At 40.2% G+C, this 23,534-nt stretch overlaps 2 protein-coding genes across 2 annotated transcripts in view; one reads left to right on the top strand and one right to left on the bottom strand.

Annotated features, from left to right (window-relative positions):
* ASIC5 (acid sensing ion channel subunit family member 5) overlaps positions 1 to 23,534 on the top strand; it is a gene marked incomplete at its 3' end in the record, with an annotated part of 198,351 nt that overhangs the window by 56,153 nt on the left and 118,664 nt on the right. Inside the window, exon 9 of the mRNA XM_082249038.1 lies at positions 15,090 to 15,165. Within this exon, the coding sequence (XP_082105164.1) occupies positions 15,090 to 15,165 (76 nt within the window). The remainder of the gene's footprint in view (positions 1 to 15,089; positions 15,166 to 23,534) is intronic.
* TDO2 (tryptophan 2,3-dioxygenase) lies at positions 474 to 23,503 on the bottom strand. The gene is made up of 12 exons (XM_082265624.1): positions 23,351 to 23,503; positions 23,155 to 23,260; positions 18,491 to 18,581; positions 15,215 to 15,285; positions 12,370 to 12,497; positions 11,759 to 11,945; positions 11,250 to 11,357; positions 10,182 to 10,293; positions 7,607 to 7,664; positions 6,024 to 6,103; positions 4,905 to 4,995; positions 474 to 741 (listed from the first exon to the last, which is right to left on the bottom strand). The coding sequence occupies exons 1-12, from the start codon at positions 23,383 to 23,385 to the stop codon at positions 588 to 590; spliced, it is 1,221 nt and encodes a 406-aa protein (XP_082121750.1). The 5' UTR covers positions 23,386 to 23,503; the 3' UTR covers positions 474 to 587.

The raw sequence follows: 23,534 nt of genomic DNA, 5'->3' as shown, positions 1-23,534 counted from the left end.
GCACTGATTACTGTAGTAATGTCACTGGTAACCCCAAAAATGTCAGTCAAGGGTCCGATCTGTCCGCTCCAATGTCGCAGTCCCGCAAAAAAAATCGCAGATCGCCGCCATTACGCGTTAAAAAAAAAAATGACAAAAATCTTTCCCTTTGTTAGTAAACGCAATAACTTTTGCGCAAACCAATCAAAATACGCTTTTTGCGATTTGTTTTTTTTACCAAACATATGGTAAAAAAAGAAAATTGGCCTAAAATGTTAAAAAAATTTGATTTTTACATTTTTTGGGGGGAATTTCATATAAAAAAATGTGAAAATATTGTTATTTTTGCAAAATTGACGCTCTTTTTTTGTTTATAGCGCATGATCAAAAAATCGCACAGGTGATCAAATACCACCAAAAGAAAGCAGTGCCGAATCGCAAAATAGGCCCTGGTCAGGAAGGGGGTAAAATCTTCCGGGGCTTAAGTGGTTAAGTACATCAATTTGTAATTTCTAACATTTCTGTAAAATCTAACATTTTACATCAAGGTTCATTTTCTCTGGAAACATACAGTATGAACAGCTGCCAGATGGCTGTATTTAGTGTCCTCAGTCAGAATCCTCACTGCTGAAGTAAGAACTGTCACAACATTCTGCAGTGTACAGGAATTTGTGTACGTTCGGGTTCAGTCGAGGTACCCAGTGTCTCGGCACCAAAAATGTTGAAAGATTGAAAAGGTCCACAAAAACTTTATATCTGTCACTGTTCAGGAAAAAAAGAATGGTTAGATACTATTGTCTGGTCCATTAAAACATATTTTCCCTTTAACAAGTCTGTTCACATGGTATTGGTATTTCAGCTATGGGTGATCCTGGTGGCCTTGATAAACTACTGACCTCTTCAGATAAATTTTTCATAATGTCAGCTCCCCTTTTAACATATTAAACATCTAAATCCTAACTTACAAAATCGAGTATGATAAAGCATTTTGTATATCACAAACAATTGTTTTTTTTTTTTTTTTTTATAAAATACTTGTTTTAAAGTTTCACTAAACCCAGGACCCTGCATTCACTGTGTCCGATGTTCCACAGTACACAGAACATGGAAATGCAATCATTTTAGTAAATATAAACTGCTAAATACTTTTTCTCATCAGCAGTATATAGCAGCCTTGTGACTTCTATCAGTGTTTGGCCAAGCACAGGTTACATCTTGTAGGAGGAGTTTTCATTCTCCTCTGAGGCTGACTCCTGACCCTCTGTCTGGACAATGCTGATTGACCCTGTGCCGATTATATGCACACTCCCGGGGGAAGAAAAAAACCTCTCTGGCAATACACATCAAACTGAGCATGTGTCGAGTGCCCCCAAGGCTCCTCTGTATTATCAAGAGATGGACTGGGGACTGTGGAAGAAAGGGAGGATCAGAGAAGACCGGATCAAACAGCCTTTTTACACAATGTGCAGGATTAACCCCTTAGGTTCCAATATAACAAGCATGCTTTACTGCATATACACAGCCCTCAAAATTTCCACTCTCCTGCTCGCATTTAGTGAGTGGAAATGTATCTCAGCGCGAGTGAGGAGCCGCATCGGAAGGGGGGGGGTGGGCGCCGCCAGCAGGTATTGTTGAATGAGTGCGGATTCTGTGTTCGGCCAGGAAATTGTGGGGAATGGAGAGGAGAGTCAGCCAGATCAATGAGAGAGGGGATCTCCACTGTCAAACCAAAACCTGCTTTCTTGACCGTCTCCTATGATAGACAGCACACTGGTCCAATGCCAGGAAATTGAAGTAGTGTGATGTTTATCATAGAAGCCAGTCCAGGAAGCAGGACTTGGTTTGACAGCAGAGATCCCCTCTCAGTATGATCTGGCCTACTCTCCTATTTCTCCCCTCCTTCCCCACAGTTTCTTGGTCAATTGCTGAGAGGAGAATCAGCTTCCATGAGGCTACATCGATGGGCCATTAATTGGCTGCACTGATAGGCACTGATAAGCTGCATTGATGAGGTTGCACTGATATGCTGCACTGATAGCCACTGAAAGCTAGCACTGATAAAGTTGTTGTTGTTGTTAATATTTATTTTTGTAACTTAATTCTACATAAAACTATTAACAGTGTTATTTCATGAGATAATTTATGAGGGCTTGCTTAGGGGTGGAATTAGAGGTGGGCAGGGTAGGGGTTGGGTGGGTCGACGGGTGGCGAGTAGCTCTTGAGGCCTGGCTAGTAGCTCAGGACTTGATATTTTGGGCCCTTATATACAGACAAATTTTACTGTTGTGGATTTAGTAACACTTTAACCACTTCCTTACCGCTGGATGTCATATGACACCCAAGGCTTTAAGTGGGGATATCAAGCATCATTCAGATATAATTTTTTCTCCACTGTGATTTTCTTCACCATAAGAACAATCATAGCGGCTGGTAAGCCGCTTGATCGTTCTTCCAAGCGGCGGGAGGGGACATCGCCCCCCTCCCGCCGCCCTCCGGTGCTTCTCCCGGCTCGCTCCTGCAATCAGCGAGCCGGAGAAGGAATCCACCGGTGGCGGAAGTACACCATAGAGTCTGCCGAGGACCAGATGCTCCCCGACAGTTTCTATGACTCTCGAAGGCCTGGGCACGACTTGATGACGTCACACCCGACCTGGCAGTTGTCAATACTGCCGGCTCTATAGCCGAGGTCTTTTTTTTTTTTTTTTTTTAAATTTCAGGCTTTCTAGCCTGTAGGAGAGATCTGGGGTCAATAAGACCCATAAGGAGGATCTGTCATTTACTATTCCTATTACAAGGGATGTAAATCTGGTAAAGAAGGCATTTTTTTTTATAAAACACAGAGATAGGAGCACCTGTCATTAGGAAACAAGGAGGATTATATTAAGATGTCAAAGTGGGTTAACAATCACTTTAATCTTTTTAATAGGACCTGGGGAGACTGTAACCTTAAGTTACTGATTTATGAAGCTTTCAGTAAGTAGAGTCAGTTTATAGTTTGTTTTTTGTCTGTGGGTACTGTTGAAAAGATCATGTTTCTTCTTCCTTGTTTTCTTCTTGGTTATAATTTTAATATCCTGCTGCCAAGTGTTATTGCCTGGGAAAGAGGAGGTGGTACAGCTAAGGCGAGGAGGAAAAATGCTAATTAACTCCTGAAGGGGAAAAGGGATTCATGACCTCTGTAACTTAAGTGGTTCTAAAGGCAGAAGGTATTTTACCTTCACACATTCTATGTGCACGAGAGCTGCTGCTCTCTATGGTCTCTGCCTCCTCATTTGCTGAGACACAGCAGCAGGAGCCATTGGCTCCCACTGCTGTCACTCGCAATCAGGAAGGAGAGAGTGGGAGGGGACTGAACCACGGTAGCTCGGAGCAAGCATGCTCGAGTGCGCCCATAGCAAGCGACTTGCTATGAGGGCAGTAAGCAGGGGGAGGACCCAAGTTTAGCAGAATCAGGGCTTCTCTGTGCAAAACCATTGCACACAGCAGGTAAGTATAACATGTTTGTTATTTTATATATAAAATTTATATAAAAAAAAATAAAATTGTAGGTTTTATATCACTTTAAAGGTCATATACGAGACGTGAGAGCACATCTTGGGTGAGGTGTTGTCATGAGGTGACAGAGTGGATTGCAGAGTGGATTGCAGTGGAAGAGTTGATGCACAATCATATTCAAAAGTACTTGCATAAGGATATTTAAAAAAGAAGTATGGGGTTTCCGTTTTTCTCCCTTTATACTCACCTAGGTGGATGCAGCATCAGTCCGATGCTGCATCTGTCCCTCAGCACCTCTGCACTGAGAACTGAGCGATCGAACACCACTGATCTCTCGGTTCTGACAGCTTCCCGAGCAGAGAGCTGCTGACTGTCAGTCAGCAGCTCTTTTCTCTGCCCTCTGCTTCTTTACTGGAGCGCTGAACTGTGGAGGGGCAGGAAGCGGCCAACTCATGCTCTCAGCGGCTTGATGAGAGGCTAAAGGCCCGTACACACGCACAGATCGTCGTCATACAAACGTCGGCAGACGAAAGATCTGCCGATTGTACGCGTGTTAGTATGGTGCCTCCGACAGCTGTCTGCACACAATCCGCGGACAAGAGTCTTTCTTGCAAACATGAAAATTTTTGTCTGCGGACACCAGAACGGACGATTGTTCGCCTGTCAGTACAGAAATCAGCCGACAGACCGCAGATTTGCAAGACTGGGCATGCTCAGAAAATAAAAAACACAGGGAAAGTTAACCATTACATGACATCACTTCTGCAGTCAGCTGAAGTCTGCGGACAAAATTCTTGTGCTGTTCTTGTGTCTTTGCACTTTTCAACAGACACCGACATCCCGGGGAGAAAAGACGAACATTTGTATGACGACGATCTGTGCGTGTGTACGGGGCTTAAGCCAGGTGTTGGTTCAGGCACCTGGCGGATCCAGACCCCTTGGTCATGATGACGCGGTGCCTGGAACTACATCTGTGGCATCAGCAGAGAGTGGACTTCAGCCCGCTCTCTGCTGAAAATGGGTCGTTCTGCACTCCTGTGATCCATAGGAGATGTACAGCTAGTTAATTTCTAGCACGATGGAGTGTTTTACAGAGTTTGTTGCACATATGCTATCACAAGTTAAGATACTCCTTTTTGGGGGATTTATTTGTTGATGACAATAAGGGCCCACCCACATTACAGGAGCAGAGGGGAGCACCAACTTTAGGGGTGCAAGGTTTAAGGTAAGTGCTCTTCTACTAGACCAAACACGTATTTACCCTTTTATATTAAAAGGGGCGTGCTACAATTTACTCAAGTTTTATGGCCAACTGGCAAATTTCTTACTGTCATTTTTCATGTGATTTCAACTGTTAACCTTTGCTAATGCATTCAATAACACTAAATGTAATGTGCATAACAATCTTACATTCTAAGTAATCATCTCACCTCACAGTTGATCGTAGGTAGTGGTAACCTGATGAACCACCTGTCCCAGTTTTGCTGCCGATCATTCGGTGCACCATGCACACATGGTTATCTAATGGAGAAAATGACATATGTCAGTATTTAACATTGGATTTGGCAATCTGCCTGCACTGATCACTCCGGCAACTTGAATGAAAAGATATGGTTTAGACCATTCACATTGCTTTAGATAAACAGACAGGAATGGGTTACAATGGAGCAATAATGCATAAGCAATGCACAAGCATCCCACAAGCTAGGTTAAAAGTTGCATTCAGCAATAAAGAACCTACAGATCTTTCATTTCCCATTATCTGTGAGAGAACCGACTGTCCACATCCATTGTAACTTACTTTTGGGGGGGGGGGGGGGCAGGATTTCAAATTATACTTTTACATTTTTTTGTTAAAGTACATTTGTAAGCAAAACTTTTTTCGGACAGTGGATTGAAAGTTTAAAGCCCAGTAAGGTAATTTTTTCTTTCATGTCCAGTAGGCACAACAGGAAGTGCTTCTGTCCAATGGATAATTGCCACAAAAAATTAATAAAAAGAGTAAAGCTGGACATAGATGGATTATTTATTTTTTTTAATTAGCCAGCGGCCTAATAAAAAAAAAAAATGAACGTATTCCCCTATCCACACAAGCAAATTGGATTGAAGAATCCTCCCCGCTGTGCCATTGTATTCTGATAGTGAGGTTTCCTCCGCTATCAGAATACCCTGATCAGCGCTGCAGCCAATTGGTTGCCTGTGCTGATCAAATTAAAAATTTCCGACATTCCTGTTTAATAGAAGCCATTTATTAGATCAACATCTCTCAAACAGGAATATTGATACATGGATGGAAATTCGTATGGTTCCTGGTGAACTGTCCGATTTTTCGATCCATCTATTGCCAAAAACATTACAGAGGTTCTAAACCTTCCACATTGTGCGTACCAAAAGACCTAGTACACTGATTATTGTAATACTGAAACAACTTGTAATACAAATGTAAACCTCCTGTCATGGGGATAATAGAGTATTCTGACATAATTTTCATTGAAAACACTAAGAACATATGAGCTAACAGCTGTGAATGAGCTTAATGCAATACGCACATCTCCATTTGGTCATCAGTACATCAATATCCATTAGTGAGGTGAGCAGTTGAAATGGGACCTGGAAGCGTGGTTCCTCCCTAGTGTGACAGAGTACAATAATAAATGTTATGTGAAAAAACTATAAATACACTTGTGCCAGCTATAAAAATGTATATCTAACAATATTGTAATGCTTGCAGCTGCTATTCCAAACCTATTAGTTAGACCATGATAAATGAGCCACAAGTGTACTGTGTATTCTCTGAATAAACAGTGCTTGCTTATATAGATATCAACACAATTAAGAAACATACACAATTTATAAGTGAAGTCCAAAAAATATTAATGATAGAGTGCTTAATCCCTGTTGAATATAGATGACATCCAATATACAAAGTTCTTGCTGAAAAAGGACTTGTGCCGTATAGTGCTTATAATAACTGACAATTCTCAGTGGGCTCCCAAAAAAACACCCCGTGCAAAGGTGAAGTGAAGATCTCCACTCACCAGATACTGTTGACCCACCTTGTCATATGACAAAAAGTGGTCAGATATAGCTTGAAAGGTCTCTGTGACCAGGATGTATCCTCCAGCCGTCTCCCTACGTCCCCTCCTCACAGTGGTCACAAAGGTAAGGTTTATTAACAGGCAGGGTGAAAGGAAAAACAAAGAAAAAGCTCCTCATAGAGTAAAAAACTGTTGACAATTTATTAAAATCCTTCATATAAGGTCTGGCATACAAAAATAGTTAAAATTGCATTTGATGCAGGCATCCGTGCTAGGGGTGATGAAAAAAAAATGCCTAGGTCTCAGCGTGCGTTCCGTTTAAGCTCAGCAGAATACACTGTGCGTCCCAGCTTGATGCGTTTCGTCATCACATGACGCCTTCAGAAGACGTCACAATGATAATGAAACACGTCAAGCTGGGACGCACGATGTGTTACGCTGAACTTAGGTGGAACATGCGCTGACACAATGCGGTTTTTGTTATCCCCTCTAGCGCAGATGCCTGGACGGGATACAATTTTAACTATTTTTGTATTCCAGACCTTATATATAGGATTTTAATAAATTGCCAAAACTTTTTTACGCTATGAGGAGCTTTTTCTTAGTTTTTCCTTTCACCCTGCCTGTTAATAAACCTTACCTCTGGAACCACTGACCACTGTGAGGTGGGGACCTGGGGAGCCGGCTGAAGGATACATCCTAGTCACAGAGACCCTGTTAAGCTTTATCTGACTCCTTTTTGTCATATGCCAAGGTGGGTCATCAGTATCTGGTGAGTGGAGATCTTCACCTCAGCTTTGCACATGGGGGTTTTTTGGGAGCCCACTGAGGTTTGTCAGTTATTATAAGCACTATATGGCGCAAGTCCTTTTTCAGCAAGAGCTTTGTATATTGGATACATGTTCATACATTTTCAACGGGGCTTAAGCACTCTATCATTAATATTTTTTGGACATCACTTAAAAATTGTGTATGTTTCTAAATTGTGTTTAGTTAAGTTGTTCATTTGCACATCTGTCAAATAAATGTTATCTAACTGACTATACATATATAAATACATAAATCACAACTACTAGGAATTAATTTGAGCATACCTGTAGAAGTAGATCATTAAAGCCCCCTTCAGAGCTTTATATGACAGCCTTCTTTCACCTGTTTAAAAATAGTACACATTTAAAAACTATAATATAGATTATAATTCCATTACATTTATATAAATATATATTAAAGGTATACACATGAATATAATTATCACTGCATTTTATTTTGTACTTGTAGCACCCTACAGGTAGGTGCTAGGTAAAGGTATAGTGGGCCCTGTCTGCTTAACAGCAGGGCTGTGATTAATTAGTTAGGGTGTCATGGTTTCCAGGTGTGCCTGCTGAAGGGGGGTCCCCCCACTGGCTCTTGTGAGGAGAGGCTTCTCATAGGGCGGTGGAGGAAACCCAATCAGGGGACACATTCAGACTTGTAACTACCCCAGAAAGCAGATTGTGCTGCAAAGGATTCTGGCAGTGGGTATAAGTTTGGGGGTGGCGCATGACACAATGTCTTTGGCGGGAGCAGAGTCCCAGGAGGGAGAGAACAGCTGTCTCCCCTCCTGTCTGAGGAGGAGGTTCTCGGGGGGCTGCCTGAAGATCCAGAGAGTGCTGAGCTAAGCTGAGGGGATCCGGTGTGCCGAGAACCTGTGAAGAGTCAGAGGGGTCCAGTCGCAGGAAAGCCTACACAGGTCGTGAGTTCTAAGGATTGCCCCTGGGGGTCTGCCTGAAGTTACGGGGGACCACTCTGGAAGAGGTTCGGGGATCCAGTGCCAGCTAGTGGTGAAAGGGGGTACCTAGGTTGAGGACCCTGAAGTGACAGAGGGGGTACATAGACAGTGGACCCTGAAGAGCTTAAAGTGTAAAGGGGGCACCTGTGGTTTGGGCCCTGAAGTGATAGTGCACAGTGTGAAGTGTGCTAGTTGAGAGTTGCAGCAGTACAGGAACTTGCAAGGAGCTTTCTCAGCCAGTGCAGTGCTGGAGGGAGCCATTCAGTGACTCTGAGCTATTGCAGTGTTACAAGTCAAGCAGTTCTACTGTCCTGGATCTTCTTGACTAAAGTTGAGGATCCAGCACAGTTTCAGTAATTACACAGTGTTCAAGCGTCCGGAAGCGTTGGCTAGCGTCGGCTGGCGTCAAGACATCGCTAACAGGCATTTTTGCCAGAAAAGTCCCACAGTTGTATCTAGTTGAGCCTAAAGGAGTATCCCACTCATTCCCTTCTCCCATGCCCTTAAATATAATAAAACAACAAAACAAAGATTGCGTCAATTTCTCAGTGCTCACACCCAGGGCCGCAGCTCACAAGGGCTGGAGGGGTAACCGGTAACAATGGCAGACCCACATTAGGCCACAGGCCTGGAAAATCTGCTACACACTGTTTATTTTTTTAAGCTTACATAAATTGCTTCTTATTTTGTGAAATGTGTCTGCAATGGAGTCATGATCACTGAGCAAAGCAGCAAATAATACTGTGATGACATGCCCAATACAGTAATTTTTAGCAGCCAATCATATTCCTTTGTCACTAGTATAAAGGGGTTAGTTTACTAAAGTGTACAAACGTTGACCATCGTGGTCTAAGAAAAAACAATGTATCGAACATCTTAAACTTGCCATAATAACATCTGTCACATCACATCTGTTTAAAGAGTGAGACAGCACATGAGTATATAACATTTTCCATCAATTATCCACATTTTAGCAAGTATCCTAGGACATTATTACAAAGTGAACAAAAAACAAAGATAGAAATAAGCCATACAAAAACTTTAAGATACTTTAATTTTTCAAGGAATACACCTGAATCGTTTCCACAGATCCCATTTATGGTGGATTTTCTTAGGAGAGCCATCTTTGTATGCCATTAATTGTTCATATTTATAAATCACATTTAGGTGGGACTTAACCTCTGCAATGTTAGGAAGCACAATATGCCAGTGTACTTTTCACATAGAAGTACTATATTTTGTAGTATTCACCTAAAACTGTTTTGCATCAATTGCAATCATTAATCATGAGGCACCTAAAGTGTTCAGTCATTTCAAAATGTAAACACAGATTATAGCCATACACATGACCTGTTAATTAGGTCTGGTTCCTGACCAGACCTAATTAATTAATTAGGTCTGAGCCATTTAGGGGTTTATTGGAATAGGAAAATGAGCATGTGCATGCATCAGAAATTGTTATGTAATATACAAAGAAGAAATTTACCAACCAGAATCTGGAACAGTAGCGCGTGGCAACCAACCTGCTTCTATCTTTCATTTTCAAAGCCTGAGTGAAAAAGTTGAAGATACAAGCTGATTGTCATGCACAGCTGCTCTAGCTTTGATCAATTCCACCAGATAGTTTCCAACATGGTAGGAATGTTGCTTTGCAACAAGAGTATAAGCTTTCCCTATTTGAGGTCTTCATCTACATCTGTACAGTACAGTATATTCCAGCTGGTTTCTTTTGTAATCTATAGCTAAGATAGATGGCTCAGATAAAATTCACATATCTTTTTTGATGGCATATTACTTTTATTTTTTTTTACTTTTATTTTGTTTTACATTTAGTAGTTATGTGTGGACTGCAGAGTGCACATATTTGTTTTTAAAGTTTTGGTAAAGAATAGTACTTGTACCTTTACTAAGAAGATGTTCATGTCTCTTCTCATCAAATAAAGCAGTAAAGACTTCCTTTTGCTTCTGCAGGTCTGCCAGTTGTTCCTCTTTATCCTCTGAATCTGGTTTAGCCTTACAGAAAGAAATACATTTTGTTTTAATAATGCTTTAAACACCTTTTTTTTTTTTCTCTAAGTCCAGTATGATATACAGTCTACGTAGTTGTATAAGATGGCGCATTGGAATATTTACCTGATTAATGTACCTACAAAATTGACATTTAAATATGCAAGATTCAGTATCTCTTAGTGAAAAAGCAGAGTTCCACCCAGTGAACTTTTTTTTAAATAAAAATACCCCCGGGACAGTCAGGGCTAGTGCACTCTACAATGGCTAGCCTCTGATCTGTCCCGGGTTGCACTTACCTTTTAGAAGAAATACTTACCTTGAAAATGTATTCTCCAGCGCTGCCATCTCAGGTGTGGGCAGCTTGAAGCCAGCGCGATCCTCTTCTGTGTCCTCTTCCGTCTTCTTCGGTCCCACAATGCACTGCACCGGCCCCGCCGTCACTTCCGGGCCGCAGCGTCATCCCTGCACAGCTTCTGGGCATGCCCAGAAGCTGTTTTGCAAGGTATGACGGCGCCTGCACCGGAACTGACGTCGGGGCCGGTGCAGGCGCATTGATTCCTGGGAGCGATGACGTTCAGCTCCCAGGAATCAATGCAAGACAGGAAGTGATGAATTGCCGTGGCTCCCGAGGGGAGGAAGAAGGAAGTAAGGTGAGTATATTATCTTCTAAATGAGGTAAGTAAAAAAAAAAAAAAAGATTGCGATCATCCATTTGTTTTCCAGGTGACCCGGAGCGAGAAGATGGAGATAAGTATCATTTTAGGGTGGAACTCCATTTTAAGCTCCATCCCCAGGTAAATGTTCTTGATCAGATCTACTGTACTTACACTTATGTACATACAGTGTTCAGAGGATTGTAATGATGAGCAAACATGTATTAATATTTGATCAATAAAGTAGATATAACCAACCCTCTTTAAGAAATTTGTATAATAAATAAATTGGCTGCCTATACATACCTTTGCTTTTTGGAGCTCTTCCTCTAATCCTTGAAATATATTGGCATGCAATTCCCCCCAGAAATTAAATCCTGTTTCCTCCAGTCCAGGTGTACGTTCAAGCCATGCCTTAAATAAAATATTATATATTATCGATATATATAATATCATGATCATTTGTATCTACCTAATAGATAGTTGGAATGATAGTTTGTCTCTTTTTCTGTTCTTTTAAATAATTTGTATCCCTGAACTTTCATATACTAAAGATACCTAATTACCTATCCAGTTCTATACTATTTCCTTTGTGATATAGTGAGATCATATAGATATATAGGACTTCTATAGTAAAGGTGATTGGAATGTGCAAAATGCTATAATCCTAACTAAGCAATCAATAATTACTGAACTGATTTGACTATGGTAAAATCTGATAGATACTTTGGCTGCATATTATCTTCCTTGTGTTCCGCTGTACAGAATAAGACCAGCTACATCAAACACCTGTATGCTTTGATCAAGTGACTTACCTCCACCAAACCCAACAAGGTGGGTTCTTCCTCGGATTTCAGCAGTATTTCATTTTCTTTTCCTTTGAAGTTATCACGGTAATGACGTCTGTTATAGGGAACCCTTAGAATTTCTGGAACACCAATTTTATTTTCTAAAAGTCGAAATTGCAGGCTCTGAAAGCCAGATGCTGGGGTTAGATAATCCCTTTGGATTAAAAGAAAAATTAAAAATTAAAATTTCCTTTATGTGACTTCGGACCCATCTTAGAACAAGCAATTGACCAGTGACTATGACCATAAAAATAATTAGCTTGATATATTAAAACTGGAGAGTGCAAAATATGGCACAGATCTACATAGAAACCAATCAGCTTCCAGGTTTTATTGTCAAAGCCTAATTGAACAAGCTAAAGTTAGATGCTGATTGGCTACCATGCACAGCTGCACCAGATTTTGCACTCTCCAGTTTTAATAAATCAACCCAACAGTGTCCTATCTTTTTGCAGCTTTAAAGCCACCTAACAAGATAATACATTTTTCATTGTAGTTTGTAAATATTTGTTTCTCCAAAAAGTCCAATAAAGAGATTTAGATTATGAGAACAATATCTCCTAAAAACAAAGTCTTACCTGAAGTCGAAGAAATCCATAGGGGTCATGGTCTCTAGAACTGAGAACTGTTCTACCAGCAGTTTCAGAATCATTGAAATTCGGTGAATACGTGTCACAACTTTCAGCATGTTCCTTTCATCTCTCACCTAGATGAGATCATAATATACGTGTGACTGTACTTTACAGATGGGGATCATAAATGAAAAGAAATCTGTGATCTGATCAAAAATATCTGACATTCTTAACAACAAAGAAAAAAAATAGATACGAGGACACACAAAATTTGTGAACTGAACTGTTGCAACTGATGATTCTAACACATGCCCTATGGCCAACATTTTGCACTTTAACATATCTTAAAGTTGATGAACTAAGAAAGGTGCTAATCTTCACTTGACCATGTGATTTTTCACCTAATTTTTCAATCTTAAATCCTGTTTTGTTTTATTTTTTTGTTTTATTATTAGGGAATACAGAAGTCTTAATGTTCATTGTGTTCCACTTTATGCAAGCTCATACGTTTATTAAGATGATGTTAAAAACAAAAAAAAAAAAAAAAACGAACAGCAATTAATGACTAGAATATGCAAGATGCAGTCCATGATATTAGCCTTCAGGTAAAGATACATTCTGGTGGACAACCACTTAAATGTAATGTTCAAGGCATAAAAAACAAAAAAAAAAACATAAAGTGTATCTAAAACCCAAGAAAAAGCATTTCATACATTGCAGTTTACTATGGGGGGTATGTTTTGATCTCTATAGAGCTAGAAAGTATTGGTTGCCTCCGTCCCTATATATCATGAGGGGGTTGTTTGGTGTCTCAGGCCAAGAGGTGGGACTTTAAGGGCAAGTGATTATGTACACAAGTTATACATAAAATCAGAAGGTAGTTTATTCAGTAGTTTAAAGCATATAGAAAGACTTATAACAATAATGTGCATAAGTGTTGGGTTAGAGACCCAAGGTGCATAGATAGGAAAGTAGGTTCAGAAAATTTTCTGTGACAAGTGTAAATCTTTTGACTTATTCTGGATGTTATCTCTGTTTTTCCATGCTGGGGGCTTCGAAAGATATTTACAGAGGTCATCCGGTAGTTGGCTGACGCGTTTCGGCTACGTTGTAGCCTTTCTCAAGGATTTTATCACCAAGTATTTTTTTGCCTATTCATGTGTGCTTCCCTGTGTCTTGTAAAACTTGCAACAGGAACCATTGGATGCGGCAATGTGTGCTGCAGAATCGCAGTTGCAATAGTGCTCCACACTATTGTGGGAACTTTTGTTGCTGTGGATAATAGTGTGCTGCTGAATTGCAGTCACAGTCGTGCTCAACAATGTGGGGGGAGCTTGATGGGGTCTTTTTTGTAGTCGGGGTAAGTGTGTGCTGCAGGAATCGCAGTCACAATCCTGCTCTAAAATAAGGGGGGGAGTTTCTTGAAGTCCTTTTTTGTAGTCAGGGTAAGTATGTGCTGCAAAATCGCAGTAACCGTAGTGCTCAACACTAGTGGGGGGTCTTCTTAGGGCCCTTCATTTGGTGGGGGTAATAGTGTGCTGCAAAGTCGCAGTCACCGTCATGCTCCACACTAAAGGGGGAGCTTCTTGTGGTCCGTGTTTGTTGTTGGGGTAAATTTGATGTGTGTAGAGATTTTGAATTGTTCCAAGTAGCGCGATCCTCTCTGTCTCTCCAGGCCCCTCTCAGCGAGAGCACTTATGCACATTATTTATATACACATATATGCACATTAAGTCTTTCTTTTTGAATATATGCTTTAAACTACTGAATAAACTACATTCTGATTTTATGTATAACTTGTGTACATAATCACTTGCCCTTAAAGTCCCACCTCTTGGCCTGAAGCACCAAACAACCCCCTCACATTGCAGTTTACTAATCCTTAAACTGCATTTTCTTTTTTTTTTTTTTAATCTCATTTTTTTTACTATTTTAAACATTTTTTTTGCAAGTACAAGAAAATATTTCATGATCTTATCAGAATTATAGTGACCTTGTAACTGAAATCTAAAGCAATCTTATCCTTCACAGCTATCTTCTGTGAAGTACAAAACACCCCACTATGTGATGGAGAGGAGTAGGTGATCTGTAGTCCTAACACTTCTCCTCCAGCGAGTGAATGAGCGAGCATTGTCATCTTAGAACAGCCTTTTTCAACCAGGGTGCTTTGAGGTGTCTTCAGGTGTGCCTTGGCAAAATGTCTAAAAGTTGCCCAAAATGTGTATATAAGCTGGCGTGTGGATGAAGGTTGCCTTTTAGTTACACAAAGCTACAGGTTTTCATTACAACCTTCTAGTTGCCAGCATTCTAACAAACAATGGCATCATCAGTTGAGGGAGGATGTCAGTCACCTGCACATGATTTTTGGAGGAACATTGGAATACTAGTCAGTACCAGTGTGCAAAAATGTATTTGCTTTGAAAAAATAAATCACCTCTAACGTTGGATGTCCTACGTGTGTGAATGTAGCTGCATTATGTAAAACTATTAGAATAGTTTTCACGTTTTAGAATGGGGTGCCTCGAGACTGTCCATAATTTTTAAAGTGTGCCTGGAGATTTCCATAATTTTTAAGGGTGCCTTGACTGAAAAAAGGTTGAGAAACACTGCCCTAGAACAGACAGTGTGTTATTAACCAGGTGAAAATAAAGGGAAAAAAGCAAAACAAAAAAAGAAAGGTAATCTAAGGATTGGTAGGCTGCAATTTATTTCATTTTTGCTTTTAGGTTTAGATACACTTTAACAAGAGACTGCAGAAAAATTTGTAGCATTGGCCCAATATGCGCCAATGCAAAAGATAAGGTGAGTTACCTATCATTTACTTGGTGCTTAACGTATTATTTTTACTTACATGTCCATTCTGAAAGATTTCTCGAACAGAGTCTAATTCCCAAAGAACCTGCTTAAACCAAAGTTCATAAGCTGCAATAAAATTAAAGAAAATAATCAGACAATTCATTATTATTCTGCAATTTTAAAAGGGAGAATATATTAAAAGAGAAGTATGGGCTTGTTGAAAGAAAAGTAAATTAACCCAGATGGATGCAGCATCTGTCCCCCGCTGGCTCTGAGACTGAGAACCAGACGATCATTCATAACCACTGATTTCTCAGTTCCTAGCCTTCAGTGAGCAGAGAGCTGTTAGTCTCTGCTCTGCCCCTCCAATGCTCACTGGAGTGCTAGGCTGTAGAGAAGGTGTGAGGCGCTGGCTCGGTCTCTTAGCGGCTCGCTAAGAGGCTGAGCCAGCTGCTGGTCCAGACATCTGGGTGGATACCAACTGTAAAGTCAAGATCTTTCCTGAGCCTGGCTCGGCTGAGTGACATCAGCAGACTTTGGCCCACTGTCAGCTGAAAATGGGTTGCAGGAGTGCAGAATGAACAGCACTCCTGTCATCCCCAAGAGAAGTATGGCCAAAAATGCTTTGGCTATACCTCTCCTTTTCAGTTTATGATTGCTTTAGGTCATGTGCTGCATACTGCATAAAGAACACTTGGAAATTAGGTTTACACCACTTAGGTGAGGTTTCCTTGTATATTTACATTTCTAGTGTTGTTGATTTTTGTTACTATGAAAACATTTTAATCGGGCATCACCCTGGAGATCTATGATTCTTTTACATCTCTTATTAAATCACTGTCATACACAAGGTTAAATCAGAGTAAAACAATATTGAAATCTCTTTTACTTTTATAATTTAGGCTAACAGTGGGGAAACAGTAGCAGTTGTGGTGTGTTATATTTATTTATTTTCTTCTGTGTATAAATCAAGAGCTCTTGGCACTACTCTTTCCCAGTGGCATCACTGGGGGGCAGAGGGGAGCATGGCCCCTCAACATTATGCTGTGCCCCCCCAACAGGACCCCAGCTACCTCCTGCTCTGGAATGGAGGGTCGGTAAGCCCAGATTGCAGACTCCCAACCCGCCATCCCCGAGCATCACTGTAAATATTGGAGCCGGCACTAGAGTTGATGTTTCCTGTATAGCGCCGACTCCTGTCACAGGCGGAGTGATGCCAAATGTACCCCGCCTGTGACAGGGCACAGGAGGAATACAGGAAGCAGTGGCTCTGCTCTCTACTGCAGCCACATGTTTCCTCCAGCACCACACTCCATTGGTGTCTCAGAGGTGCCAGCAGCAGTACCCACAGAAGTACCCACCAGCAGTACTCACCAGCAGTACCCACCAGTAGTACCAGCCAGCAGTACCAGTCATCAGTACCCACCAGCAGTACTCACCAGTGGTACCAGCCAGCAGTACCTGTCAGCGGTACCCACCAGCAGTACCAGCAAGCAGTATCAGCCAGCAGTACCAGCCAGCTGTACCCACCAGAAGTGCCAGCCAGCAGTACCCACCAGCAGTACCAGCCCTAGAGGACAGCCAGCAGCAGCCACCAGCTATACCCGCCTTGGGGACAGCAGCAGCCAGTGATACCTGCAGGAATTCTGAGGAAGAAGTGAAGATTGAGGTCAGTTGAGTTGCAGGCAAACCTCAGTGCATCTGTGTGAAAGCAGCCTTAGGGCCCTTTCACACGATTGGTCCATTGACCTGTCATCTGCCTGCTCTGCTCATTTTGACCCATGACTGGTTACCAAGTCGCTAAAGTGGCCCTCTCTCCTCAAAAGGTTAGACACTAGGCATGAGTCCTGGATGGAGAGGTGCGCTGTACTGTAGTGCATCAGGAGACCCACGGGGAAATCATAAAGATCTCCCATGAAGTTGATAAAGGTGTTAAGACTGCCGCCTCTATCGTGGCTGGCTTTAACACTTTCATCACTGTGGTTGGCAGGTCTACTAGTCCTCCCTACCTCCTCCGCGCTGAGAGCATGGCATCAATTCTAGGCTTTATTACTGTGTAAAATGGCACCAACACTAGGCTTTATTATTGTGTAAACTGGCACCAATACTAGGCTTTATTACTGCATAAACTGGCACCAATACTAGGATTTATTACTGCATAAACTGGCTCCAATACTAGGCTTTATTACTGCATAAACTAGCACCAATACTAGGTTTTTTTTTTTGTGAAAACTGGCATCAATACCAGGCTTTATTACTGTATAAACTGGCATCAATACTAGGCTTTATTACTGCATAAACTGGCTCCAATACTAGGCTTTATTACTGCATAAACTGGCTCCAATACTAGGCTTTTATTACTGCGTAAACTGGCACCAATACTAGGGGCTATTACTACATAAACTCGCACCAATACTAGGGGCTATTACTACATAAACTGGCACCGATACTAAGGGTTATTACTACATAAACTGGCACCAATACTAGGGGCTATTACTGCATAAACTGGCACCAATACTAGGCTTTATTCCTGCATAAACTGGCTTCAATACTAGGCTTTATCACTGCATAAACTGGCTTCAATACTAGGCTTTATTACTGTGTAAACTGGCATTAATACTAGGGGCTATTACTGTGAAATTTTGCACCAATGCTAGGAGCTATTACTGCATAAAATGGCACAAATACTAGGGACTATTACTGCATAAACTGGCACCAATACTAGGGGTTATTACTGTGTAAACTGTTTGCTAAAATTGCTTTAAACTATAAAGCTTTTTGAGAGTTTTCCTCTTTCTCAGGTCTGAAGCAGTACCTGAGGAAGAAAGGAAAACTCTTGAAAGCTTTTCTTTTAAGTGTTATGTTGGTACAATAAAAAGGTATCCTTGCATACTGCATTACTCTCATATTTTGTAACCGTATTTATATATATATATATATATATATACTTATTTAGTTTTTTTCAGTCTTATGATATAGTGGTGAAAATTATGAGTGCCCCACCCAGCTTTGACTGTGGTATCTTATGTGCCTCCCTATAAATTTTTCCTAGAGTCGCCACTGCAACTGACAAAGGTCCAATCCCTTCCCTTGTCCTGATGGCACAATAGGAAGTAAAGGGCAATCTCCCCTGGGACAGAAGTTCTAGCATTCCACACTCCATGTTGATACTGATGCTTGGAATAATAAATAGATTTCTGCATGCCCAATAGGTTACAAAGATATAGAAGAAAGTGTTGCCTAGTATGGGCATGACATGAATTCATGAATTGAAAAAAAAGCTACTAAAAAAGAAAAGTTCTAAATTCTGTTTGCAGTTGTATTTGCTTACCTTGATGAGTGACAATGAAAAGGTGTTCATCATGGATTTTGTTTCCCTTCAGCTCACTCTGCAGTACCTGTGCATCCAGCACTTTATCAAGCTATAAAACATACCATATTTATTGCTTTGCTACATTTTATTATTATTATAGAACTAAAACGTATTTACTTCATTTCTTTAACATAGATTATCCCTTGGCAGGGAAACCAGCTTCCCTGTTTGTAATTACCTGTTCAGCTTTAAAATAAAACTTTGTGAAGTGAAGATGACAAGAATACAGCATCAACAGTTTAAATTCAGAGGCAATGCGAATGCTTCATTTAGTACATGCATATCATAATCAATAGCATAAGATTGGGAACAATGTTCAGCATACTGTACACACAGCACAAATTTAATGGTTTTCACACCATTTAAACAACTTTTAATCCGCTTTCCAATATGAAAATTGTCCAATACATTGACCTATTATCTGCAGCTTCTATAGAAAATGTGACCTGATCAAAACTCGTGTTGGTTGCTCCCTTTGATTCTTTTCTCAGTCAAAATTCAACTGAAAGTGCTGAAAGTGGTTGCAACTGTCTAAAAAGTTTGCATGACATTAGTTATCTTCAGATTATAATAGCCTATTAAAAATGTGTTTTTATTGAGTCCGTCTTGTGATTTAGCTAGAGCAACAAGACAGCACAGCCAGGTCTGTGACATATACTGCAGGAGATCAATGGTACAGCTATGTTTAAAGTCCTGATGATAACTGCGGTAAGATCTTTTTTTCTCATACATATTGCCTTGTAACAATATCTATCTCAGGATTTGGACAGCCAGAGTAAGGAGAGGCAATACAATGCAAATAACACAAATGCTTCTATGTCTTATGGCTGTGTTACCCTGTGTGCATGTTTTGGTGGAGAACTTTGATAGTAACTGAAGATGGTGGAGTTGCACAATGTGACATGTGAGTTTCACACAGTAAGTGTGCACACAGTTTTACATACCTTTCACACATTTATTTGCCGTAAATTAGACTAATCTTTCAAATATTAACATTTTTACACTTATCGGTTACCAGCCTTAACTACTTGCTGACTGCCCGCCGCAGGCTGGCTCGGCTGGGCAAATGGGTGTACCTCCACGGCGTTCCGCGGAAGCGATCCTGGGGGTGTACACCCTCATCTGCCAGATCCATTTTCCCCCGATTGCCGCTGGGCACCTGCAATCATTACTCGTGGAGCGAGAATGGCGGTATGCTGTTGCTGTTGTTCTCTCTGGAATCAACACAGGGCGCCTGTGATCCTCCTATTTAGGATCACAGGTCTCTGTGTTGATTAAACAAGCCCATCCCATTCACAGTTAGAAAACCCCCCCTAGGCTCACACCTAACCCTTTGATCGCCCCTGGGTTAACCCCTTCCCTGCCAGTGTCATTAGTACAGTAACCGTGCATATTTTTAGCACTGATTACTGTAGTAATGTCACTGGTCCCCCAAAAAGTGTCAAAAATGTCAGTTAGGGGTCCGATCTGTTCACTGCAATGTTGCAGCCCTGCTAAAAATCGCAGATCGCCACCATTACTAGTAAAAAATAAATAAATAAATAAAAAATGACATAAATCTTTCCCCTAGTTTGTAGATGCGATAACTTTTGAGCAAACCAATCAAAATACGCCTATTGGGTTTTTTTTTTTTTTTTTTTTTTTACCAAAAATATGTAGCAGAATACAAATTGGCCTAAAATGATGAAAACATTTTTTAATTTCTTTTTTGGGAATGTTATATAGAAGAAAGTGAAAAATATTGTTTTTTTTTTTTTTTTTTTCAGAATTGTCGCAGGTGATCAAATACCATCAAAAGAAACTGGAATAAACAAAGGGTGATTTTATAAATCACGTGACTGCGCCTAGGAACCACAGTGCTAATAAATAATAAATTTACTAGTGATGAAAGGTAACAATTATAAAATTAATATTTAGGTGAGCAGCTAGTCCTAAAACAACACGTGTTTGAAGAATGTAAACAAAAATGGGGGGGGGGGGCAGCACTCTCCCAATTAATTATTAAAAAATCTCTATATTATGCAAATAAATAAATTAATTATGTAAATAGATAAATCAAGAAAGTGCACAGTGCAAAATATATACCAAATAAATTCAATACATCAATTCATGTATATTACATTCTAAAAAAAGTGACCGTGCATAGTGTCAAATTTGCATAATATAGAGCTTTTTAATAATTAATTGGGAGAGCGCTGCCCCCCCCCCCCCCCATTTTTGTTTTCACCATCAAAAGAAAGCTCTATTAGTGGGATAAAAAGAACATCAATTTTATTCGGGTATAGCGCTGCACGACCGCGCAATTGTCCGTTAAATTAACTCAGTGCCGAATTGCAAAAAATGGCCTGGTCATTAAGGGGGCAAAACTTTCCAGGGCTGAAGTGGTTAATAAACACCTGTCCTTTATTGATGCCCATGGACATTTAACTGCTGGTTATTGTTACTGCAAGAGCTGATGTCTTGAAAATACTTTTTACAGATTGGTGCATAAACATGCATGGTTAAATCCCCTGAATGTACATGCTTATATCTGTCAAATAGTAAGGGGATTGAAACCAGGTACCTCCGACATTGGCTTATAGTGATTGTAAAGGCAGAAGGTTTTTTAGCCTAATAATGCATTCTATGTTGCATTCTAATACTTACCTGAGGTCCATTAAGACTTGGCTTTCTGGGGCTCCCTTCCTCATTGGCTGAGACAGCAGCCCAGTGCCATTGGCTCCTGCTGCTGCCAATCAAAGTCAGTGAGCCAATGAGGAGAGAAAGGGTGCGGGGCCAGGCCCCGACTCCGTGTCTGAATGGACACAGGGAGCTGCGACTAAGCTCGGGTACCCCCATAGCAAGCTGCTTGCTCTGGGGGGGGGCACTCAACAGGAGGGAGGGGCCAGGAGCGCTGGTGAGGGAACCAAGAAGTGGAGGATCTAGGTTCTGTGCAAATCCACTACAACAGAGCAGGTAAGTATAACATGTTTGTTATTTTTTAACAAAAAAAAACAAGACTTTAGTATCACTTTAAGCTGGGTATATACACACAGTTAAAAATAAATAAATACTGACAGATCCCCACATGAACACAAATGATGTTGATGCAAGGGTCTTCTCCTGCCAGAATATATCGATCAGTGCTAGCAGCCATTGGCTGAAAGCACTGCTGAAAGCATACCCATTCAACAAAAGTTTGTTACATAGCGCTGGGTATGACTGCATTCTTCATAGATATTTATATCAGTGAGATATAAGTGTAAATAACATACATACAATTTTTTTTTTTAGATGTTATACAACCCTCTAATACCTATATTCAGCTTTTTTAGTAATTGGTTAATTTAAATTTTGGTGAAGCGTGGCAGCTGTAAAAATATGGGGATGAAACAACATTTGTTAGTAATAGTTAAAATCGGTTATCCGTTTAAAAATATAAACCATAATTACACTGGTCTACAAATTTTGGGAACTTATCGACCTCCGAGGTAATTCTTACATATTTTGATTAGATAAAATAGAAAACAGGCGATAAAGGTGCTGGTTGGCTATAGTTTCTAAGATATTTCACAATAAAGTTTTATAAACAGGCGACTATATTTGTCTACAAGGGAGGGAGGTGTCTGATGATCATGATACCTTGTAACTTCTTGACAAAGTATGGTAGAACAATGAAAATGGTACCACATGGAAGTGTATAAATGTATCTTCACTTTAAGACTAAAGATTATTACCTAACTGTATTTTAGTGTTCTTTTATTTCAAGGTCTTGGTTAGATCTACACATCATACATTTACATCTGGTTGCTTGTGAAAGTGTCATTGCCTTACTTTTCCAAGGAATTGTTGCATGATATTTTCCCTCAGAAGCCAAGATGCCTCGAAACTGTGTAAACAATGCAGATAATTTCTGATACATTTGTGGCGAGGTTACATTTGCATCTCAAAATTGCAGTATGACGACAATGGTAAAAAAAAAAGGCATACCACCTGTATTTTGGATGCAAAATAGGGGATCAAGACTTTGGTTTATTGTTGCATTACATGTGCAACTTATCTGCCTCATTGACTAAACAGGAAGAAAAATGAAATGCCTTTCGAAGTCCCAATGGTGTGGAGGGAGCATGAAAATGTTACATGAAAAACCAATAGATGAATGGCAAGTTATGTTATTGGTATCAATAAAAAGATACATTTATATTGATTGGTGTGGCACCTTTCTCATTGCTATATCACATTTTGCAGAAAAGTTATGGAGCGTAATTGCACATCCCCCTCATAATTGTGAATTATTTTGATGCAATTTTGACCTGAAGCTGTACCTTGCAAACTAGAGCCATTTAATACTCAGGGATTAATTTTCCTTTATTAGTGACCCAATTCTGGTAAACAATTAGCTACTTTCATTTCTGAGGTTTTCTACTTGTAAACCGGTGTTATTAGCAGTTTAAAAATGTTAGCCAGTTACCACAACTTGCTTACAGTTATCAGGTTCTGCTAATTGCCAGGAATGGTAGTAGCTTTCAGTATCACATAATGAAGATTTAAACCATATTCTTTCCATTTAAAACCTGTATAAAAAACCTAATAGTGCCTTTTAATGTTTTGTGTTTTTATTTTACCAATAAAAGAAGACTTACCTGTAAATAGTCACCATATATGAGACCTCCCTTGCTAGCTTTATTTAATCCATCTTGTGCACTGTCCCCATTTTTGTCTTCTGGAGATTGTTCATTAAATGTATGGCTTAAAAAGAATACATATATACAATTACATAAACTGTGACTCTAAAAACCTTAAATTATTCTAATAGTATAGCCAAAATCTTCTACTTACTGAACTCTCCTTCCCATAAACGGACATCCACTCATTGTGTATGTTATGTTGTAGTCAATAACCAAACAAACTTGAGTTGTACTGTCATTTATACCTGCGGTGTGCGCTGTGCTAGCCAATCACCTCTCCACACTTTTATTCTGCCCATATAATGTTAAACTTTATCAAACAGCAACCGAGATGG

Source organism: Pelophylax lessonae (genome assembly GCF_965119305.1).
Source record: "Pelophylax lessonae genome assembly, chromosome: 1".
NCBI classification, from domain to species: domain Eukaryota; kingdom Metazoa; phylum Chordata; class Amphibia; order Anura; family Ranidae; genus Pelophylax; species Pelophylax lessonae.
Note: the sequence above shows the minus strand (reverse complement) of the source record. Positions and strands in the feature narration are given on the sequence as shown.